This window comes from Callorhinchus milii, unplaced genomic scaffold (assembly GCF_018977255.1).
Source record: "Callorhinchus milii isolate IMCB2004 unplaced genomic scaffold, IMCB_Cmil_1.0 Scaffold1, whole genome shotgun sequence".
In the NCBI taxonomy this organism is placed as follows: Eukaryota; Metazoa; Chordata; class Chondrichthyes; order Chimaeriformes; family Callorhinchidae; genus Callorhinchus; species Callorhinchus milii.
Genome location: NW_024704742.1, coordinates 76342563 through 76367647, shown reverse-complemented (window position 1 = coordinate 76367647; position 25085 = coordinate 76342563). Strand labels below are relative to the sequence as shown.

Genomic DNA, 25085 nt, shown 5'->3' with positions numbered 1-25085 from the left:
TTTTTATAATAAGCAGGTTTATTGCTGAACAGTTTCAAGCTGTGAAATACAAATTCAGAAACTTTATAACATGAAAACCTACCATTCACTCTATTTGTTTATATCATACACTGTCAATTCCTCCGACAAACAATATATCAGTAGCAGAATATCAGTGAAATGACTGATAATTCTACGGCAAGAAATTGGATAAGCACATGAGAATCTTTCCCATATTCTGCTAATAATCATCTGTTTTGCTACAAGGCACATTATAGCTGGTTATCAATGTTCTATTTAGGTATCCCGAAACTGCAGTTTCGTTTCCTGTAGTACCAGCAGTATATTCACCTACAAATACACAGTCACTACACTTTATAGTAAGTCCCGTGAAGCACTTTGAGATGTTTCAATGATGTGATAAGGCATTATTTTAAATTGCAAGATTATTTTATTGTACATTATTTTCTCTACCTCAATAAACTTCCACAGTGCCATCATATTTCTACATTGATATTTTTGCTCCCTTAAGCCAGAAAAACTGAAAAATGTTATTTCAATAGAAAACCGTAATATGTATGAATAGAAAAAATTCTGAGATACAAAAATTGTCAAATGCATTATCAAAAATCTGTATATTTTTCCATTTTTTATAATTGTCTTAAACAGTATTTTATAAATGCAGATCTCATTCTCCCAATGAGAAATATTTTAATATTGATACAGTGATATCAAAGTGGATTTTGTTTGTGTTCAACTGACCTATCTGGTAAGGGAGTGATTCTGTTGCCAATCTTACCAAAAAGGAGCAAAGTTGATAAAATGGCGAAAAGTTGTGAGGAAGAACTTGTCTTAGAATTAATGGCATTTGTAATGTGTGTGGTGATTCGATCCTACCCAGAACTTTGTAGTTAAATCACACTTAGCATTGACCTGTAAATACCCTGTACTATCAATCATTCATTTAAATCTCACTGTACACTTCAGAGGCGCAGTGGATTTGTAGTTGATAATTGATCCTGAGTGGCTCTGGATAAAAACTCTAATAGATATAACTTTAATAATAAGTGACTTTAGTACAACCAGCATAAATAGTAGAGATTTATCCCAAATATAATCAAACATAAAATTCTACTTGCTACAAGCCTCATAGTGCTGGTCACAGATCAGTCAAACATCGCCCTCTGCTGGGTCCATGTCTGTGACAAAAGCACATGTGTACCCATTACAAGCAGGTGATTTAAACCTTTACTACCATACCTTATAAATATATTCCTATAAATAAATATTTTACAAGAATTCTCCACAATACAAGTTGGTCCCCTCACAGAACTTGGTACTTTTCTCCCTTCTCATCAATATTAACTTAGCCTTTCAAATAGCAGTTCAAACAAAAATACAAAGCACTCGTGACTTGTCAAATTTGATATGTAGTAGGAGCAAAGCAATCTGTAAGCAGCTTTACATATCAGTTTGTGTGAGGAAATGATTGCTCATGAATACATACTATGGGTATTGTTAGCTATATCACCCACTCCTGAGATTGATTCCAGTTTGGCTCAAATGGGCAGGCTTTAAAACAGCAATGTTGTATTTTACTGCTTTGCAATCTACATTGTATGGTTGCTTAAAATGTATCTTTTTTCTCCAAAATGGGGATGGGGCTAGGGTGGGACACATTGGAATATGGCAGGTGGTATGGGGATAGGGCAGAAGTATGTAAATAAATCATGGGTATGAGGATTAGAAGAACAGCTCCAACTGAGAGCCAGTGCAGTCTTAATGGGCCATTTCTGTCCATCCAAACAATATTGAGGCCAAATTAATCTAGGCGTAACTTTTAATAACTTCAATAGTATTTCTTGTGTCAAGTATTAACTTGCCTATACCATAACCTGAGACCAGCATTGTTACCTTCCTCATTTCCTTTGCTTGATTTACTTCAAGCACTTTAACATACCGAGTAGCTCATGCCATGACCACATCATCAGGGTTCCAGATAGCGGACGATGAGGAACCACAATGTCCCTCAGCCCGTCCTCCATTTTGAGATCAATACAATGAGTCTAAACCACAGTCTAAATGAGTGTAAAATAAAGGTTTAAAGCAAGGTCTCCTGAGCTCTGAAAAGAAACACCTGACACCTAAGAAACACCTAAGTGCAGATATATCCTCAGCTCTGCAAGCCAAAGCCCTAACAGGTAGTGCAGTCCTAGCTAGACAAGTCCCATGTTATCATTATTACTTTAAACATGATGATCGTTTTTGAGATGAGTGAAGGTTGCCAAACCTTTTGACTTCAATTTGAAGCTAATCTGCAGTATCTTCAGATACTTAGCAAGCAGTTTTCATTGGGATGCCCTCCTGATTTGAAAGGTGCTATTTAAACACAATTTGTTGTGGTGGTTGTTGTTTGAACTCCTGTGTATTCTGGTTGATTTTTCGATCTGCTCTTCTTGCACCTGTAAAATAAAAGTTGCATAAATTAATCATTGTGTTGTTCAGCCAGGTGTCTGACACACAGTGGAACCCACCACAATGCTCAAGAGTCTGCAAACCCAGTACTACGTCCCCTGCTCGTTTCAGACCAAAAGTGCTGGATAATAAGAAAACTAACTTGAAGCACTTTACACAATAAAGTTGATCAGAAATTAAGTCAATGTTGTACATAAAAGCAACTTAATCTGCACCAGTAACATCCTATAATTAATGAGACGAGAATCCATGTGAATTCGAGGTTAATTTTGGATGAGGAGAGTGGTATACAAACCACTTTTTAAATCTTACCTTTCCGTATATGAAGGCTATAATACAATTTCCACTCACATCTTTACAAAATTTAGCAAAATCAATTAACTTATATCATCAGTGAATTCAACTGACATAAGTTGTCAGTGGATTTGGACCTGATGAGTAAGGTTAAAAAGTGGTTTGTGTTTTCTCACTAAAGGATTGATGCAACAAAATGTTCAATGTGAGTTTCTGAGAGGATCAGATAAAGATTTTCTTTTTATAGCATTCCAATTATCATGCCTTATACCCCTCTCCTCACCCAAATTTAAGCTCAAATTCAAATACATAACAGTAAAACAGCATAATAGTCACTTAACAAGGTTTCACCAATCTACATAAATTGCAATTAAACGTTTCATGCTAGCGAAGCCTAGCTATTTATATATTGCTCATAGTGCTTTGAATAGAAAGCATGAATATGTTCTGAAGTTTTGAAGATTGAAAATTTGTATTGAAATACCTTATGTAGATTAACCAGGTGGCAACCAATACACCAATTAGAACCATGAAGGACACAGCCACGGCCAGCGCTACATCCTCCTCGCTCAGCGGTTGCCTCACCAGTTCAATGTGCATACACCTGTTACCAAAATAACCTTTATCACACCTGGAGAAACAAAATGCAGGGTTGTAGTTGCATGATTGGATATCTGTCACACCACTGCCACAAATGCCCTTTTTACCAACGCCAATGACATGTTTTAGGGTTCACAACTTTTGGTTTCTGTGCCGATGCAGTACCGCAGCAAGGCATCAGAACAGTTGGTATCCAAGGAGATGAAGTTTGTGGTCTTTTATGTCATGTTCATACACTTTTTGTATCATGTTCATCATACATTACGAAAATGCTGTAAATTTTACCCCAGTGAATCTCAGACAACATGTTCCCACCAACAGCTGGACATGACTGAGGTTAATACACTGACGTTTGGATCCATGTATACCATACACAGTCAATGTAGTGGGAATTATCTAAACCTGGACTGACAGTGTCGGTTTATAATAAAACATTTTAGTACAAGCTGCCACCAGCAGATGGAAAGATGTGGAGTCTGAGCCAGCACTTCCCATTCCTGTCACCTTTCTCCCCAATAAAATTGATCATTCATTTTATAGCCATTTGTGAGATACTGCTGTGAGCAAATTGGCTGCCATGTACACCTGCAAAATACATTCACTCAACTTTGCAGTAAAATCCTGTGAAGTGCTTTGAGACGCTCTCCAAATGTGAAAGGGCTAAATGTAAGAATTATTGTTATTAACCTTGGGTTTATGAATCTAGAGGTCAATGTATTAACCTTAGTCATGTGTTCTAATGGGGATCTTCCATAGGTTACACACACACACACACACACACAGACAGAATGATTCTACAACCATACAGATTCTTCATCTCGATGAAATTAAAGGGAGAGTTTTTGGGGGGCAACATAATAGGAAAATTAGTTTCTATCAAAGGCATTCCTGAGAATATCGTTCATCCTTTGAGGATACAATGTCACTGATGTCAGGAAGGAAATAATCTACATGACATATTATCTCCGTCTAAGGTGATATGATTACATAGTGTAATCATGATACATGCAATACTAACACTTATATATATATGTAAAAATAATACTACTCCTTGCATTTGATATAACACCTTATGTCAGTGAGACGTCTCAAAGAACTTCGCAGGATATACTGTAAAATGGATTGACTACATTTTGTGGGCGAAATGTGGATGCCAGTGGCACACAGAAATGTCCCACAAACAGGCATAGAATGAGTGACAACAACAAATTACATTTGTATAGCATCTTTCAGATCAGGAGGTCATCCCAAGGTGCTGGACAGTCAGGGATTTGGATCTGAGCAGGGGTTTGGATCAGGAAGGATTGGCGGCAGGGAGGGTAGTGGGGGGACCGAAGGCGCGGTCAAAGAGGAGGGTCCTGAGATGGGCCCTGAAGGAGGCAGGGAGGGGGCGAAGTAAAGGGAGGGGATCGATTTTATTTGGGGGATTGTTGGCCAGAAAACCAGGAGAAATTCCCTCACACAGTATAAAGAAACTGCGAAGAAATATGCATCAAACAGTTTAAAAGAGCTCCTACAGATGACTGCAGTACAAGCAGGAGTGCACTTACTTGCAGAAAGATATATTGTCGCTTACAATATGCATGCACTCGCCATTATAACAATAGCTTTCCATTGACAAAGGGCATTTTGATACTACGACCTTTGCAGCCTCCGGAAGTTCAACTGTAGGATCTGTAAGAAAAATGTGAAGGATATCAGAGAGGAGAGTCCACACAAATCTAGAATTTTGCTATTTTCTTAATATTTTGTGCAGGATTTGGAGTTGATAATGACCTAGGAATATAGAACTATTAAAGAGTGTTAACAACAACAAATTATATTTGTATAGCTCCATTCACCCCTTCTGATACCAACCCCCTGCTCGGGTCCAAATTTCTGTCCAACGTCCAATGCCTCGGGACATTCAACCGTAAAAAGGTAGCTTTGATCCAGGACTTGATGTCTGACAGACATTCTGTCAGGACAGCATTGGTCCTGGAGTCAAGGATGGAGGCAGAGAGATAGAGTTGGGTGTCATCCGCATACATAGGTTGACCCCATGTCTGCGGATGATGTCACCAAGAGGCAGCATAGAGATATTGAAGATGAGAGGACCAAGGACAGAGCCCTAAGGAACACTGTACAAGATGGTGCGGGGCATCGAGCAGGAACCGTTTGTGGAGAGAAAATGGAGACCGTGTGAAAGGTAGGATCTGAACCAGTCAAGGACAGAACCATGAAGTTTGAGGTGAGAAGAGAGGCGACAGAGGCGGATAGAATGGTTGAAAGTGTTGAAATGAACTGAGAGGTCAAGGATGACGAGGAGACAGAGAGAGCCCTGGTCACAGATGGACAAAATGTCATTTGTTACTTTGACCAGGACTGTTTCTGTACTGTGGGCAGCACGGAAACCCAATTGGAGAGGTTCGTATAGGGAGTGGCGAGAGAGGAAGGAGCGAAGCTGGAAGCAGTGACTTATTTCTGGACCTTGGAAAGGGAGGTCAGTGATGGGCAGTAATTAGTAATAAGTCCTTGCATTTGATGTCGCGCTTTATCACATCTTCGAGTCATCTCAAAGCACCTCATAGAATATACTATGAAGTGAATTGACAGTATATTTTATGGGTGAAACATGGCAGCCAATTGTACACATTAGTGTCCCACAAACAGTCGTGGATTGATTGACCAATTTATTATTTTTTTGAAATATTACCCCTGAAAAGCGATCTGCCAATTGACTAACAACTGGGTTCCTACTTACTGCTAAATAAACAGAGGTATGTGGAGCAAGGAAAGTTGCCCAAGGTTTCGCCCTGCCGGGAATCAAACCCAGTACTTGCTCACGAGGCGAATGCTCCAAAGACTGAGCTACAGGACTCCACAGAGAGCAGGGATGGGTCTAGGGAAGGTTTTTAAGAGGATGGGGGGGCATGGGAATGGTACCAGTGGACAGGGAGAGGGTAATGATTCCTGTAAGTAGAGCGGCAAGGAGATGGATCTGGTAGATATGGAAAGGGATAGGGATGGATCGCGGGAGCAGGTAGTAGGTTTCATATGGATCATAATGATGGTGAAAAAGGATGGGGAGACAAGTTCGAAGGTGTGGAGGGAGGGATGGGAAGTGGCTGGAGTGAGAGGGAAAGATGGGGAGAGGGTGGCAGTTGGGAGGGCAGAGATGGCTGAGTGAATCCCTTGATTTTGGTCTTGTGGAAGTCTAGCATCTCCCCGCAGTTGGAATTGGAGGAGAGGATGGGCGAGCCATGAAAGGGTGGGCTGAGGAGTTGGTTGGTGGTGGAGAAGAGGAGCCTCAGGTTGTTCTTGGCCTCCAAGAGTATCCTTGATACTTAAGAGTATCAAACATTGGGAATGTTGGGGTTCCCAACAATTCAGTACAAGATTCAATCACCAGGCATCAGAAGATCCCTGGTTCAGCCCATAGTCATTGCTGAGGTAGATGTAGATGTTGAGTGCTAGAATCAGCTTTAACACCCCTGAGCTATGAAAAGGAAATTCAGCCAGGATTCCTCCTGCTTTCACCAACTCCATGATTGACACACTTTGTAGTGTTAACAAGATAATACGATGGCATCAAAATTTATCCAACAGTTAAATTGCCTCCCATTCTGATAACAGATTTCTATGATTCTATAATTGAAGCTCCTAACTACCCGAGTGCTTGTCAAATCGCCCACAACAATGTCAACAACTTGTATTTATTTAGCATCTCAGAGCATTCAGTATGTAGCTCTCCATTGCTGCGGTTCGCTTTTATTCAACTATATTGGTAGTTTTATTAAAGTAAGCCAAAGGTTATGCTGAGGAAAATCATCACATAATAATAATAATCCTTGCATTTGATATAGTGCTTTTCACGTCGGGAGGACGTCCCAAAGCGCTTCACAGAACACAGAACACACTGTAAAGTGAATGACTGTATATTTGTGGCCGAACGCGGCAGCCAATTGCGCACAGCAATGTCCCACAAACAGTCATGGATTGAAAATGACCAATTTTTATTATTGTTTTTGGAGGGATTATTATTAGGCGTGTGGAGTAAGGAAACTTGCCCAAGGTTTCGCACTCCCTGGAATTGAACTCAGGTCTCTCGCTTGGAAAGTGAGTGCTCTAACCACTGAGCTACAGGACTCCACATGAGGGACTGAGTGAAAGGCTGCAAAGTAATCATAGGATTCAAGTTATGTCATGATCCCGAAGTGCAAAGATCAAGAAACATATCATTTTTACCTCAACTCGGAGATTAGATTACCGTTTGACATTAGTCTACCTTTATGGTTTGTAGGTATGCGATGTATCACATTGTGGGATATCCTGCTCCTGGAGATGTTCCAATTGGCCTTCAGGAAATACCCACCTCCCCCAACTTTATTCAAATGACTTCACCGAGCCAGTGTGCAATCTCAGCAATTTGCATGGACTGCAGCACTTTTTCAAACAACAACAACAAGGTTCCATTTATAGAGCGCCTTTCACGTCGGGAGGACGTCCCAAGGCACTGTACAGTGGGTCAGGACCTGAGCAGGGGGGAAATGGTCAGGGTGAGGGGAGGGAAGGGAGGGAGCGAGGAGGGGGTAGAGAGTCGAGAGGGGAGCTGAAGGCTCGGTCAAAGAGAAAGGTCTTGAGACCGGCCTTGAAGGAGGAAAGGGAGGAGGCGGCGAAGGCACTGGGGGATGGAGTTCCAGAGCCTCGGGGCTGAGAGGCTGAAGGCCCGGCCACCGATGGTAGGGCGGTTGGGGCGGGGGACGTGGAGCAGACTGGAGCCAGAGGAAGGGAGGGTACGGGCAGGTAACTAGGGGGATAGTAGGTTGGAGAGGTAGGAGGGAGCAAGGCCGTGAATGGCCTTGTAGGTGAGGATGAGGATCTTGAATTCGATCCTCTGGGGGATGGGGAGCCAGTGGAGGCGAGCGAGGGTGGGAGTGATGTGGTCCCGAAGCCTGGTGCGGGACAGTACACGAGCTACAGAGTTCTGAATGACCTGCAGCTTGTGGAGGGCGGTGCCGGGAAGGCCGGCGAGGAGAGAGATGCCATAGTCCAGCCTTGAGGTGATAAAGGCGTAGACCAGAGTTTCAGCAGCGTGAGGGGTGAGGTAATGGCGTAGTCTGGCGATATTCCGGAGGTGATGGAAGGCGGTGCCAGTTGTGGCGCGGATATGAGGGAGAAAGGACAGCTCAGGGTTGAACAGAACGCCGAGGTTCCTGATGGCTTTGAGAGGTGGAGAGTGCAGCCTTGGATGCTGATGCGCCTGAGGTGCGGAGGCGCTGACGTGAGTCAATCAGGAGGGCCTCAGTTTTTCGCACGTTGAGCTGAAGAAAGTTGTCTCTCGTTCAGGACTTGATGTCGGACAGGCAGCTGTCAGGACATCGGTGGTCGTGGAGTTGAGAGTAGAGGAGGAAAGGTAGAGTTGGGTGTCATCCGCATACATGTGGAAGTTAACCCCATGTCTGCGGATGATGTCACCACAGGGGGAGCATATAGAGGGTGAAGAGGAGGGGACCGAGGACAGAGCCCTGAGGAACACCGCACGAGACAGTGCGGGGGCTGGCGGAAAAGCCGTCCCAACTTCACCCCCAATATACAACAACAGCGACAACATTACATTGGTATAGCACCTTTCATGTCGGGAGTACATCTCAAGGCTCTGGTTAATATAGTTACAACCCTCATTCATGTCTTCAGCTTGACTTCTCAAATGCTCTGTTCACAAATCCTTCCATCTTAAACTTCCACTAGCTTCAGCTTATACAGAACTCTGCTGTCTGCATGTCTCCCAACAGACCAACTTCAAGACTTCAAAATCCTCCACATGATTGTGCCTTACTTCCTTTGCAACCTCCCCAACCACACTCTCTTGCCCACTCCCTTAGCTCTGCAAGCTCAGGCCTGCTGCATGACCTCTATCCTTTCTAAATCACCATTAGCAGACAAGCTTCCAACCTTTACCCTTCTTGTCTCCATAACCCTTAAAAAAAAATCTATCTCGTTATCCATACCTTCTTTCATTTCCTCCAATACACTACTGCCCCACCCTGCTCAGGTTTCCACACCATCGCTGAAAAATGTATTGAGACATTATAATAATAGTCGCATTTGATATAGCGCCTTATGTCATTGAGACATCTCAAACCACTTCACAGGATATACGTGGAGTCCTGTAGCTCAGTGGTTAGAACACTCGCTTTGCAAGCGAGAGACCTGAGTTCAATTCCAGACAGGGCGAAACCTTGGGCAAGTTTCCTTACTCCACACGCCTAATAATAATCCCTCCAAGAAAAACAACAATGAATTGGTCATTTCAATCTATGACTGTTTGTGGGACACTGCTGTGCGCAATTGGCTGCCGCATTCGCCCACAAATATACAGTCAATTCACTTTACAGTATATTGTGTGAAGAGCTTTGGGACATCTAGAAGATGTGAAAAGCGCTATATCAAATGCAAGGATTATTATTATTACTATAAAGTGGATTAACTGTATTTTGTGGGCAAAACATGGGAGTGACTTCAAGATCCTTACACTCGTGTTCAAATCCATTCAATCCCTGGTACCTCCCTAAACTCTTCACTCCCTAATCCACCACCCGGCGCCTCTACCCGACTGACACAAGCCTCCTGCTCATCCCTCGCACCCTCCCATCGGAGATTGTGCTTTCAGTCACTACGTCCCGAAACTCTGGAACACTCTCCCTCAATCAAGACACTTGATCTTTGTCTGCAACCCGATCCAGTATTTCAGTGTCACTTTAAAAGCTGAACTAAGTTAGCATTCCCCAGTCCAACACTGAACTGCGATGATCTCCAAAGAATCAAGACCAAACACAACCCCAACTAGCTCAATGCCTGGAGCAAATATCATTTGGCAAAACCATTTTAATGAAGTCAGGGCGTCCTCCCAATTATAATAATAATAGTAATCTTCCATACATTTGACACAGTGCTTTTCCTGTCAAAAGGATGTCTCAAAGTGCTTCACAGGATATAATGTAAAATGCAGTGACTGTATTTTTTTGTCGGCAAATGGGAAGTTGTTAGCAGCTATTGACTGTGACATTTCCAGGAGCAAAATGTCCTATATAATCATAGGAATCTGCAACACATTAGGAGGCTATTCAGCCTGTTAAGTTAGCATCTGTGTTTACCCCTCCAATGGAGCCATCCAACCCTTTCTTGTGGGTCCTATAGCTCAGTGGTTAGAGCACTCGCCTTGCAAGCAAGAGACCTGGGTTTGATTCCCGGAAGGGGAAAACGTTGGGCAAGTTTCCTTACTCAACATGCCTATGTTTACCTAGCAGTAAGTAGGCAACCAATTGTTAGTCGATTAGTGGGTCGCTTTCCTGGGGTTAATAATTCCTTCAAAAAATAATAATAGTCACTCAATCCACGACTGTTTGTGGGACACTGCTGTGCATAATTGGCTGCTGCATTCCGTCCACTAAATATATAGTCAAGTCGCTTCACAGTATATTCTGTGAAGCGTTCCGAGATGTCTCAAAGACACGACAAGACGCTGTATCAAATGCAACAATTATTATTATTATTCCCAATTCCCTTTTCTTTTCCTGAACTCTAATACCCTTCCTTCACATCTGCCTATCAAGTTCTTTTGTTCTGATTCATTCCACACTCTGACAACTTTCCAGAAGATTTTGTTTCCCCCCTGTAAATTTATAAGCTCCTCCATATTGTGATAACAGTTGCAGGTAATAATTATCACAATGCACAATATTCACTCCATACTTTGTAGAGCTTGGTTTATGGACACTGACGTGATTGTGTCCTTGAGAAGACTATCTGTGATACAGAAAAATGGGAATCACATCTTGCGATAAAGTCATTCTGTTGTTTTCAAGTTTACATTTTGTAATGCTCAGCAGGGTATCTGACACATGTGGAAACCCAGCACCACTTTTAAGATTGAACTCCTGAAAGTTCCACATAACCACAGTTTCTGTTTGTGCAGAGCACCCTGCACACCTACTACTGGAAAGAATTAGGTACAGGTTGGCAACAGGCAAGGCTTGGGAATCCCAGAGTGTGTACTGTGAGCACTGGTGGAGTTTAACTATCTAAAACTATGCAGTTTACCATTTCAAACACTGATACGTGACTTCTTACTACCCTACTACAGGCTTTGGTTTGCAAAGCTGACAGGAGCCGTGTGGGAAGAATCACTGCTCCCAGTGATTTTTCTGTTCCTCTAAATCCTGCTGACAAGACAGGCTGGGTGAGTTGTCATCCACAGATTCTCTAGTCATTGCTAGGATTTACCGTAGTCAATTTTCAAGATGTTGAAAGGGAATCTAAAATTGTTTTTATCTTTAACCTATTCCTGTATTGTGCTTGGAGCATTTAAACATATTCAAAAGTAAACCCTGACTAATCCTTCACTAGTCACAGGTATGAGCCAGGGTGTGGCTATCCACACCTTACATTTATGAAAGTAAGGACAAAAGTACTTTTATATCTTAGTTGGTAACAAGAAACCTCCCTCATACAATGTACTGGGACCTCGAGAAACCACTGAAGTACATGGAACAATGCTGTGAGCTCAGCTTCACAATATTAAGAGTCAAATCCAATGAGATTAATGATCTAATCCCTATTCAATACAATCCTTATATCCTCACTCTCATTGCATGACTTATAACATTCATTCCTGCTATAATGTGCTACATCTCAATGTATAAATCAACAAATCTGCATGCATCACAGTTAACTGTATTTAAACTCCAGCACAGACGTGAGACACTCAGTATGAATACCCCTACTTCAGTGTGCCAACCATTCTTGGCTACCCAACATTTTCCATTCAGATTTACAAATATCAGTAAACCATTCTAGAATCCTTTACATCTAAGGGCGATGTCATCCACAGACACAGGGTAAACTTCCACGTATGCGGATGACACACAAATCTACTTTGCCTCCTCCAGTACCAACTCCAGGTCCACCGATGTTCTATCAGCTTGTCTGGCGGACATCAGGGCCTGGATGAGTGAAACTTCCTACAGCTGAATGTGGACAAGACGGGAGCCATACTCCTTGACTCCCGTCAACGTCTTCACTCCTGTGGATCTAAACTCCTCAACCTCCCTAGGCTCTCCCTCAGACTCACTGAACCAGTGGGCAATCTAGGCGTCCAGTTCAACCCCCAGCTGTCCTTCCTCCCCCACATCCGATCCCTGACCAGGACCACCTTCCTCCACCACATTGCCCGCCTCCGACCGTACCTTACCTGAAACGCAACCGAAACTCTCATGCATGCATTTATCACCTCCTACCTGGATTACTGAAACACACTCCTCCCCGGCTCCACTATTCTAAAGATCCAGCTCATTCAGAACTCTGCTGACTATATATTTTCCCGGACCAAATTCCGTACACACATCTCACCAGTTCTGGCCAGTCTCCACTGGCTCCCCATCACTGAACAGATCTACTTCCTCTCCGACCTCCTCACTCCGCAATCCACCACCCTGCGCCTCCGCTCGGCTGTCACCGACCTCCTGCTCGTCCCTCGCACCTTCCGCCCCACCCTTCAGCCACTACGCCCTGAAACTCTGGAACACTCTCCATCAATTCCTTCACCATCCCCCTTGTTTCCCATTTTTCAGATCCTGCCTGAAAATCTTCCTCTTTGATTGTGCTTATGGCCACCTCCACCACCACCCCTGCACTGGCTCGGAGTCAGCCTCCGTCACTGTTAAGCGCTCTCAGACCCTGCCCTGCATGGAGGGCGCTATATAAGTGTAAGCTGTTATTGTTATACATAGAAATAATACAAACACCACATCATTTAGACATATGTACTACAACAATGTTATAACCAATCAAGAATGGATCGGACATTATGGTATAATCTTATAGTAAAATGTGTTATCATTAGATACTAGAATATTGGGCTAGGGAATCAGGGAAAGGATTAAATTCCAACGTATAAAATGTTGCAAGAGATGCTATTTACCCAAACTGTTGCATTCTTGTCCTGGGGCACACAGTGGGGATGTAGTTGCACTTTCGCCATTATGAAACAGGCATAACTCTGTGAATAGAAAGGACAAACATTGTAACAAACGTTAATCTTAAATTATATGTAGGACATTTTTCATAGTTGTGAGGTACTAGATAGTGATAATCATCCCATCCCCACCCTCAAAAAAGTGATTTGTAATTACTACTCTCTTCATATTTTAGTCAATAACAACAAGAGGTCCAACCAAGGAAGGTGATGTGGTCTCAAACACAGAAAGGAGACGGTGTATAGAAAACAAAGATTGAATTACTTGAAACTGAGGATGCTTAACATGTGGAACAGTTTGCCCATGGAGGTACACCGTGAAAGCAATTTCAAGAGGAAATGGATAATGTTTTGAAGGGGATTGAGTAATTGGGAGATAGAGACAGGTCTGATGGGCTATGATAGTCTTTCACTTAAATATTCCTATGTATTGACTAATTGGAAGCCATGTTCCATCTGATCATAAGTTGTAAGATCATTTTCATCTTAAAATTTGAGATATCACATAATTATGAACATTCATAAATTCAGCCACAATTTGGAAGTGGGTTTTCTGCAGTTATTAGAATACAGTGCAATTTAGTTATATATTAACACCTTTTTCATCAGGAGGATGTCTCAAAGCATTTGAACTAGCTTTTAAATTGAGAATGAATTGAAGAATTGTCCACAAGTCTATGCAAACTTGATTGTATGTGTGGGCGAAAAGACAAAATCGCATTACAACCTAAGACTAACCTTTTGGTTCCTTAACAAATTTATGTTGTCCACTTGTTGGAATCAAACAAGTGCTTTGGAGGCAAATATTTCCATTTAACCAATTGCTACTTATATCCACTTTTACTCCCCATGTGAAAGCTTGCCCATGGAGGTAATTTGTGTCTGCAATTTCAAGAGGGCATTAGAACAGGTTGTGATATAACAAAGTTTTACACATAATTTGGATGGTTCAACCCATTGATTTTCCCTTGATTGCATTTGTAAAAGAAATAACTTAGAGAGGGCTGTATATCAAATGGTGATGACAATTTTGCCCTTTGTAGCATACGGTTAATCAGTGGCTCAATCTCTTGTGAAATTTGTTAGATGGCCCTGTAGTATTATTATCTAATGACTGTATTTTGTAAGTAAATGCAGTAACCAATTTGTGCACAGCAACATCACACAAATAACCATGAAGTGAATAATCAATGTATCAGGAGGATTGTTAACTGGAACACCAGGAGAAATTATAGTTGGGAAGAGGGTGGGAGACAGAGAAGTAAATATGTTTTTTCTAGTTTGTGAACCATTCACATTTCAGATGAGCGTGATAACAATTACATTGTAGAAATTACAGGTATGCGTCTGACTCAACTAACTGCACACTCACTTCTTAGTTAAAAGGTTGTAAATTCAAGCCCTATGGCAGGACTGGGGTGCCACTCGGTTCTAGGAGAGTACCACACTGGCAGAGATGTTGTCCTTCAGATAATAATAATAATCTTTGCATTTGATATAGCGCTTTTCACGTCGGGAGGACGTCCCAAAGCGCTTCACAGAAGACACTGTAAAATTAATTGACTGTATATTTGTGGATGAACGCGGCAGCCAATTGCGCACAGCAATGTCCCACAAACAGTCGTAGATTGAAAATGACCAATTTATTATTGTTTTTGGTTTTGGAGGGATTATTATTAGGCGTGTGGAGTAAGGAAACTTGCCCAAGGTTTCGCCCTGCCTGGAATTGAACTCAGGTCTCTCGCTTGCAAAGCGAGTGCTCTAACCACTGAGCTACAGGATTCCACTACAGGACTCAGATGAGACATTAAACCAACTGGCTGCCCTTTGGCTACATGATTTTTTATGTTAAAAACAAATTCTAACGTTAATTGTGTCCATTTTTAGCCACCCCACTTTGAGAAGGACATGAAGGCCATAAGAGGTAGTGCAGAGGAGCTTTACTAGGATGATACCGGAGAGTAGTAGTTTGGCTTATGAAGAAACTGGGGCTTTTTCTGCTGGGAAATAGAAGGTTGAACCTGATTGAGGTCTTTAAAATTCTGAGGAGTTTTGAGTTAATAGGGAGAAATTATTTCCACTGGTTGATGACTCAGGGATTAGAGAGCATCAATTCAAGATAAATCATAAAACAAGCAAACAGAGAGATTAGGAGAATTTTTTTCGCACACAGAGTGATTAAGATATGGATTGCCCTGCCGAGAGCAGGGATTGAGGCAGAATCCATATTAGCATTTGAAAGGAAACGAGATACATATCTAAACAATGAGTCAACTACAGGGTATGGAGAGAAAGGCAGAGACTGAAAGGATTGCTCTTTAAGTGATCAATGAGCCAGTGCAGACACAATGGGACAAATGACCTTTTCTGACCCGCAAATGTCCATGGTTCTACGGTTCTAATGAATGCTTAGAAGACAACAGTACTTTCTGAGCAACTTGCACTGTGGGTTAATGTTTATCAGATTGTGTCACAGATAAATTAGAGTGTAATTTATCCTGTCAGATACCACACAAGGCTTAGCCAAGTCTTTAGGGTTGCCGCTAAGCAGAGGGCAGACATTTCAAGTAAACCAGGTTATTTTGAAGTACAGTTCAGCTAGTTATCCACAAGAAGGGCAAACGTTCCAGCTTGCACAGACTCACAATTCCATTGCCATTGACATTAACACGTAATTACAGAACCCACAGAAAAGGTTATGAAGATTCTAAAAGGCAATTTTAAGGAATTAGGATTGTCATAGTCCAGCGAATGCCACATGAAGACATTCCGCAATGCTAAATATTTAGAAATGGGCGTAGTTTGCTCCTCTACATAGTTGAAGAGATAAAATGTGCCTAGGTTTGCTGCTGGCCCAGAATTTCAATCTTATGTTTGCCACATCACACATGACCAAACTTAAAGTTAATTATGATTGCAATTTCTACCATTCCCCCTTAAGGAACTTTGCCCAAGTTGTCATTCTTCATACGTGAGCCTTGACAGTAAGCATTGGTCCAACAGTACCCCAAAGTACACTCTGGGGTCTACAGGCTTGGCTCTTGCCAACCTGCACTTAAATACTCTCTGCAATTTGGTAAGCAGGGTGAATCCCTTCAGGGAGAGAGTGCGAATTCCATTCCACATTTCCAGTTGGTGGTTTGCAATGAGCTTTCAGTCTGATTTGGATACTCCTAAGCATGGTGATGGGATTATGCAAGTATTAGATACCCAGCTGACTGAAAAAAAACAATATTTAACTTTGTTTGAATATTCCCTCCAATTTGCCATCTATTAGACTTTAAATTAGACTTTACACTCCACTTACATACATACAACAACAACTTGGATTTATATAGCGCCCTCCATGCCGGACGGCACCTCAGTCCGCATACTTTTTGACTATATATATATATATATATACACACACACACACATACACACACAACCACACCTTGCAGTCATATAGCACCCTTCACACAGGATCGCAGTGCGGAGCAAGAGAGGAGGAGGGGTGTGACAGCTGATGTGGGTGTTAATGAGACAGATATTCAGTAATAACTTTTGCTTTGGAGATTCTTAAGGATAGTGATTTGTGTCTAAATCAAAGTTTGTTTGCTGACTTGTGCAGAATGACAGTCAGATAGCAGCCAATTGCCATCATTTCATCATTCCTTTCACTCACTTTCAGATAGGCTCACGTTATGCGACATTGCAAATTTCACCCGTTCTGCTTTTCTACAACTTTGTTTCCTGCAATACCTAAAACCTATTCAATCCCTTTTATTTTGTCATCCAAAATAACTCCCTGCCAAGTCTGCTTATTTATGCATCATTACATGGCCCTCACCAACCCTCTTTGGTTCAGCCGTGTGTCATCTCCTCTCTTTGTTGAAGCACGTCTTTCAACTCAATAAATGTTCATGAATAGTTTAGCTTGGGTGCGGCAGAACATTCCTTATACACCTTAGCAAAGGAAAAAACATTTTTTTAAAAAAGCTGAAGGCACTTACATACCAGCAAGGAATGGCAGTAATTGATTTTGCCCCCTATAAAAACTAGGCAGTTTCACTTCAGATCAATATCTTATTGACATGGAATGTAAAGCCACTGCGAAGTTTTATTTTGTGAACACTCTTCCTCAAAAGTTTTATGTTGGGTGATATGTTTGGCAACCTGTTTGCACACAATTAAACATTTTCACCAACATCAGAACCTAGCTTCACTCCGCATCGGAGTCCTGATGCAAATGGTCTGTTTCATCCACAGCAACTTGTTTTGAAAGCGTCCTTCATGTGCGTAGCATCTCAGAGCAGTTAACAGCAGTATGGCTTGATGCTAAGCCGGAAAGGGAACTGACCAAAGGCGCAGTCGAAGAGTAAAGTCTTCAGGTGTGATTTGAAGATGGGCAGAGAGGAGCAAGATGGAGACATTGAGGCAAGAAGTTCCAGAAACTCAGGGCATAGTGGTTGAAAGCATGCAGGCAACCTGCCATCAGTAATGGTATTTACAATATCCTAGTTGATATAAATTGAATTCCATGGAAACATAAAGCAATAAAACAAGAGAATTATATAGTTGTCAGAACCTTGAATGCCATGCAAGTTTGAAGAGGTGTGGGGATAAGGCAGGGTAGGAGGATTGAATGGATAACATCAAGTGTAGACTCGATGGGCCAAATGACCTCCTGCAGTGTAAATTCCTACGATTCTAATTAATTCATTCTGTAATTAATCTGCAAACTATTCTAATAGACAAGATTTGTTTCCTTTGAATTGCACCTTAGTTATGTTAAGGGTATATTTATCAAGTTAGAGGAATGCCCTTCCAGTGACAATACATGTTTAATAGATGTTCTCAAAACATTGGGTTTGTAATGCATGGGATTGACTTTAATATCTCATTCTAGCATCTTGAATGCAATCTTGGAGGCTAAGGGCAACCCCAGGCTCCTCTTCTCCATCATGAACCAACTCCTTTGCCCACCCTCTCACGCCTCACCCATCCTCACCTCAAATGCCAACTGCAAGGCAATGCTGAACTTCCTCAAATCCAAGTAGAGGGAATCTGCTCAGCTACCACTGCTACCCCCTCCCCATCTCCTCCACCCACCCCAGCCCCTACCTACCCCTCCCTCCACATCTTTGAACCCATCTCCCCCTCCTCTCTCATCACCAACACAATCTGCATGAAACCTATCACCTGCTCCCTTGACCCCATCCCTACCTCACTCCTTACCTCCCAGCTCCACCTGCTTGCCCCTCTACTCACTGACATCATTAACCTCTCCCTGTCCTCTCGTACTGTTCCCACCCCATTAAAAAATGCTGTCATCACTCCTATCCTTAAAAAACCCTCCCTGGACCCTTCTCTACTCCCTAATTACCACCCCATCTCCAATCTCCCCTTCCTCTCCAAGGAATGAGTTGTTGCTTCTCAGCTTCACTCCTTCCTCTCCCGCCACTCCCTTCTCGAACCCCTCCAATCGGGCTTCCGTGCTGCCCACAGCACAGACACCACCCTGGTCAAAGTGACAAATGACATTGTGTCCATCTGCGACCAGGGCTCCCTCTGCCTCCTCGTTCTCATTGACCTCTCTGCTGACCACTCTATCCTCATCCACCGCCTCTCCTCTCACCTCAACCGCGCTGTCCTTGATTGGTTCAGATTGTACCTCTCACACCACTTGCACTTCATCTCCTCAAACAGCTTCTCTAGTCCCTGGACCGTCTCGTGCGGCATTCCTCAGGGCTCTGTCCTTGGTCCCCTCCTCTTCAATATCTATATGCTCCCCCTTGGTGACATCATCTGCTGACATGGGGTCAACTTCCATATGTATGAGGACGACACCCAACTCTACTTCTATCTCCACCCTTGACTCCAGGACTACTGCTGTGCTGACAGAATGTCTGTCAGACATCATCAACAACAACCAAATTACATTTATAGAGCGCCTTTCACATCAGGAGGACATCCCAAAGCGCTGAACAGTCAGGTGTCGGGGCCTGAGCATGGGGGCGGGGTGGTGTAGGGGTGAGGGAAGGTAGAAAGGTGGGAGGGCAACCAAAGGCACGATCGAAGAGAAGGGTCTTGAGACCGGCCTTGAAGGAGGCAAGGGAGGAAGCAAAGCGAAAGGACTATGGGATAGAGTTCCAGAGTGTGGGGGCAGAGAGGCTGAAAGCCCGGCCACCAATGGTAGGGTGGGTCAGGCAGGAGACATGGAGCAGGCCAGAGCCCGCTGAACAGAGGAAGTGGGCAAGTTGGTAAGGAGTCAGCAGATCAGAGAGGTGGGAGGGAGCAAGGCCATGGATGACCTTAAAAGTGAGGACGAAGATCTTGAACTTGATCCTCTGGGGAATGGGGAGACAGTGGAGTCGGGCAAGTTCTGGATGAACGCTAACTTTCTTCAGGTGAACGTCAACAAGACCAAGGCTCTCCTGATTAGCTCCCGTCAGCGCCTCCTCAGGCACTGACAGCATCACCATCCATGGTTGCACACTCCACCTCACTAAGCCAGGGCGGAACCTTGGGGTCTTGTTTGACCCTCAACTATCCTTTCTAACCCACATCTGCACCATGACCTGCACTGCCTTCTCCCACCTCCGGAACATCACCCGGCTCCAACATTGTCTCACACCGCAGGCCGCCGAAACCATCATACATGCTTTCATTACATCAAGGCTCGACTATGCTAACTCATTACTTGTTGGCCTCCCCAACTTCTCCCTCCATAGACTACAAATCATCCAGAACTCTGCAGCCCTTTCCTTACCCGCACTAGGCTCCGCGAACCTATCACCCCCATCCTTGCCCAACTCCACTGGCTTCCCATCACACAAAGGATACAGTTCAAGACCCTAGTCCTCACCTTCAAAGCCCTCCACGGTTTTGCTCCCCCCTACCTCTTTGACCTCTTAACCCCCTACCACCTTATTCGCTCCTCCGCTCAGCGGGCTCCAGCTTGCTTCACGTCCCCCACCTTGCTCGTTCCACTATCGGCGGGCGGGCCTTCCGCCACTCTGCATCCATCCTCTGGAACTCCATCACACCCCCTCCCTTGCCACCTTCAGGACCCACCTCAAGACCCTCCTCTTCATCCATACTTTCAATCTGCCTACTTCCCCCCCGCCCTACCCTCTCCCCTACCCCAACCCTCAGCTTGGGTCCGTAACTCTGTCTGTCTAGCTCCTTGGGATGTCCTCCCAACGTGAAAGGCGCTATACAAATGTAATTTTGTTGCTGTTTGTAAGACATTGCTGTACACAAATTGGCTATCGCATTCACCCACAAAACCACACAGTAACTGTTCTTTACATTAAATCTTGCGAAGTGCTTTGAGATATCCTCCCATTGTGAAAGGCACCTTACCGAATATAAGTATTTGTTTATTAACCTCAGTAAACCATGGGAATAAAAGATAAAAGCAAAGCCTAGGCCATTCTGCTCTTTCCTTGGAGGGAAGCTGCAGAGAGGTAAGCAGTCCTGTGTAGGGAAGGAAAGGATTATTTAAAAAAAAGCAAAGATCATGAGTTTTGCTTTTTAAGAGTGTAGACAACTGCCTTTCTTCATCTAATTGTTGTAATAAGTATTATTAATCAAATCAGGAGGGCCATCAAAGCAGCTCTCATCAGTCATTTATGCAAGTTTACTTATCATTAGAACAATTAACAATCCAGGTGTAAATGTAATATTGTTGCTGTTGTTTATTCCGTTTGGAGTGTGGAACAATAATGGAAATAATTAACATTCAGCATCTAAATCTTAGTAAAACACATGCCCATTAAGTTGGGTGGATACATTTTGTAGTTTATTAAAATTAATGGATTTCCTGGATGCAAATTGTCAGCAGGGGCATCCACATATGATGTAGATTCCTTAATCAACAAAGTCCCAGAATCATTGATAGTTCATGATTCATAAATGCAATTATACATATTATGACATTCAAAAAATGGCAACAACATCTGATGAGATGATTTGCATGTTAATAAGTATTACACGGGTGAAAATTTAATTATTATCAATTATTAGCCAATTGGAGGTCAAAATTTTCATAGTTGCATCTGGGGTTTGTGTTACTGACCTTGTCACCGGAAAGACTGAGACTTTACAAATAAAGACAGTGTGTAAATGTTTGGTTAATGTGGATGGAAATTTTGAATGGGTGAAATTAATAAATTAAGAGAATAGCAGAAATTACAAAACAGAAACATACTGTCCACTGATCATTAGAAGCTTGAGTTTCTGTTTGTAAATTCACCTGAGATAAAACCATTGGGTTCAAAGAAAAATAGGTTGATTGACTAACAGGTCATTGCAGTGCTTTTATACATGACATTTAACAGTGCCTCTTTGTGTTATGCAGTAGGATGTGGAGTACAGTGAACTGTAAACATACAGAGATGTGAGGATCTGTGAATTTTATTTGAACATCTCCAATATTCAAGAATGAAATTAGTTTTGCAAGGAAAGTCCCAGGTTTAGGCTCTGTTCTCTGTTAAGTTAGCCAGTATTGATCAGGATAGCAGTAAGTGTAGTACATCAATTAATTGATCAATTATTTTTTTCCCCCACTCAAGAGAACAGAAAATAATCAGGTAAGATTCCCACTTGTGATCACTGTTCATTGATGCCTACTGAAAGTGCTTTAGACGGGTGAAAGGAAAGGATGGGAGACAGATTCCTTCATGGTGGCTCACCATAATTTAAACCGTCTCAGTCAGGCTTGCTTATAAGGAATAAGCAATTGCACTTGGTCCCAAGGCAATGCAACAACCCATTGAAATGTACCCTAGCATGTAACATTTTGCTTATGGGAGGAGGATTATGAAACAGTTTCAGGGAAGGAGGATCAAGGGGAGAAAAAAAAATTGACTTCTTGTTTGATTGACTCACCTCTTTCTGAACGATTGAAGTCAGTGCTCAACTTCAGAGAAATTGTCCTTAAGGGGATAAGAATAGTTTGGCTGCATTCATGACCAGATTGTTTTGTTCGTGGAGTTGGAACTAAAAGGAAAAATCTAATCTGTCTCCACGCTCAACAAAGGTATCAACTTTTCTTCCATGTTATTGTACAATCAGCAGGAGATTCTCATCATAGGAAGCTTCTCTCTCGTTGTTCCTATTTGGGCGTTTATTTGCCTTTTCAGGCTCATTTTGCTGTGCGTGTTGCATCAGAATATACATAAAGGCATGACCAATACACACAGATATTATAGGCAGAGGTGCTTACAGCCACCTCCCCCCGGCTCGGAATCAGGCTCCGCCACTGTTAAGCGCTCTGAGATGCTACCCTGCATGGAGGGCGCTATATAAATGCAAGTTGTTGTTGTTGTAGGTCACTTTCCCTAATCTTTAGTGCAACCGACACCTAGTTGTGAACCAACGGGAATGAATGGTTTTAACCAGGTTCCTTAGGCGGAAGTCACAGCTTCCCATCCCCCACTACCACCCACTCCCACATCTTATTCCAACAGCTTTCACATCACTCTTGATTTCTATTGATATAGAAATCAAATTGACAAGTGATCACTTGTGAACAAAGTCGGTCCTGACTTTTGAAAAGTCAGGACCCACTTTGGAAAACCAGGACAGTGTTTTCAACAGGAAAGATCCAAATCGTCACACAACGGAATCTCAGGGCACGAGAAAAACAAGTACTGCTGCATTTTGTTTAGACTTTGCTCTTGATCAGATAATTCGACAGATTGCATCAGAAGTTACATAGAATAGAAATTCCTACAGTAGCAATGACAGCATTACATGCAATACTTCTTGGCATTACTGTAGACAATGCTTTCCCAATTATCTGGAGCTCACAATTGGGCATTAAGTTATGTAAAGTCCAGTGGTACAAAACAGAATTCATTTACAAAAATATTATTACTTTAGCAAAGTGTTAAAATAAATAAAAGTAATTATTATAAGCCTTGCATTATATGTTACCTGTAACTTTGAAATATTTAAAAATGCTTTAAAGTGCTTAGGGGGAGGGGTTGTCTCACCCCGCCAGTTTAATAGTTTGTCTATAAATGATAGTAAGAAAGCATGTGATCTCACCCATCAATAACGCCACCAGTGAATAAACCCATAACTGATAACTGACCACATCAAAGAGAATTGTAAACCTTTTAGCATTTTAACTTTAGAAATGTATTATTAGTGATTTACATTAGTATTCAGAACTCTGCAGCTCCTGTCCTCTCTCACATCAGGCTGGACGAATCCCTCATCCATGTTCTCACTCAGATCCCCTGGCTCCCCATCCCCCAGGGGATGCAAATCAAGATCCTTGTCCACACTTCCAAATCCCTCTACTCGTTCGCCCCACTTAACCTCTGCACTTTCCTGTGACCCTGGCGCCCCAACTGCTCCCTCCACTCCGCCAACATCGTCATGTTCCAGGTCCGAGTTGCCTCACCGTCGGTGGGCGAGCTTTCAACCATTCTTCTCGCGCTCTCTGGATCTCCATTACTGAGTCCTTCCACATTCTCCCCTCCTCCCTGCCTTCAAAACCTGCCTTAAGACTGACCGTTCCCCCCACCCCGCCGCTCCCACTCCCCAGCTCAGGCTCTGGGTCAGGTATGTGAAGCCTTCAAAATGATTCCTCATGAGCAAGGTGCTGTGTAAATGTAAATTGCTGTTGAGATAAAGATTAGAAACCACAAAGGACAGACATAAGTGGAGCTCCCAATCCGGTGAATTGTGCATAGCATTATTGGGCATCTTCAGTACATTCATTGTGAAAAAGATGCTTACACAGGAACAGTGCAACCCCTTCCCCTTATGTCAGATGCAGAATATCACAGTAAAAAAAAATCTCTAAATCTCACTGAAGCCAATGGGAAACGATCTATCCGCGATCGTAGAGGCGGGATACCTGGTTAACACTAACATCCTTCAGGGCAGCTGCTGAAAGGCAGAGGGACAGTGCAATGCGTACGCTCTCTTACCTATAGTAACAAGGAAGGCGGTGCAGAGGTTGAAACGTCTGGAGCTGCTCATGGCTGGAGAGAGGGATCTCAGTGGGGGAGGCGATGAGAGACGGTCCTGCGGGGAAGCAGCCGGTGTGGAGCAAAGGCGGGCGGACAGGTGTTGCCCCTCAGGCAGATTCTTGCTCGGTTTCGATCACTCTGCAGCACTCCCCGGGAGGGCTGGAGACTCGCACTTATATTGCAACGTGATCAAAAGCCGGAACCCGCAGCCTCAACGTGCACATGTCCCCACCACTCACCTCACCTCACTGCTGCAGGAGGAGGAGAGCTAAAGCGATGGCATTCGTCCATTTGGCAAATATTATTCTAATAGGGGATGTTACAATTTCTTAAGAGCCGATTAATTCCTTTGTAAGGAGAGCTGACGTGTCATTGCGTAAGTGCACACACACACACACAAAAAGAGCAGATAGTGGAGGGAAGGGAAGGGCAGAGTGCTTTGCTGAATTGTTTTGTGTTTTTTTTTGGGGGGGGGTCGGTCGCCTGGGATCTTTCTTGGGAGTATATTGGAAGGTGTCAGGTGAAACACTGGGTTCCAGTGTGTGCAAATATCTGAACTGGAACCAAGTAATGGTCAACGCTGTTCAGAAATACAGTGAGAGAACCAGAACACACCACAAGAGCACAAGGAATGTTCAGATGGAGAAGACCCTTCAGCACATTTGATCTCTTTCCAGAACATCCATCCTCCTGTGCTGCCTTCATATTACAGCATCAAGTTGTTTCTTGAATGAGACTAGATTGTCTCC

General features: G+C 43.0%; 1 protein-coding gene across 1 annotated transcript; it reads right to left on the bottom strand.

The window, feature by feature from the left end:
• LOC103177684 (proepiregulin) lies at nt 1-24508 on the bottom strand. Its single transcript, XM_007891973.2, has 5 exons — nt 24295-24508; nt 13310-13387; nt 4899-5022; nt 3233-3379; nt 1-2441 (listed from the first exon to the last, which is right to left on the bottom strand). Exons 1-5 carry the CDS (start codon nt 24344-24346, stop codon nt 2363-2365), a joined length of 480 nt encoding a protein of 159 aa, XP_007890164.2. The 5' UTR covers nt 24347-24508; the 3' UTR covers nt 1-2362.
• Nucleotides 24509-25085: the final 577 nt, after the last annotated feature.

Bases quoted from the DNA above. Each gene is read 5' to 3' on its own strand.
- LOC103177684 (XM_007891973.2), bottom strand. From the start codon at position 24,346: ATGAGCAGCTCCAGACGTTTCAACCTCTGCACCGCCTTCCTTGTTACT. The intron at 3,380-4,898 runs GTAAGTGCACTC...TTGTTTCTCCAG, and splicing joins GACAATATATCTTTCTGCAA to GTGTGATAAAGGTTATTTTG. The intron at 2,442-3,232 runs GTATTTCAATAC...TTTATTTTACAG, and splicing joins ACCTGGTTAATCTACATAAG to GTGCAAGAAGAGCAGATCGA.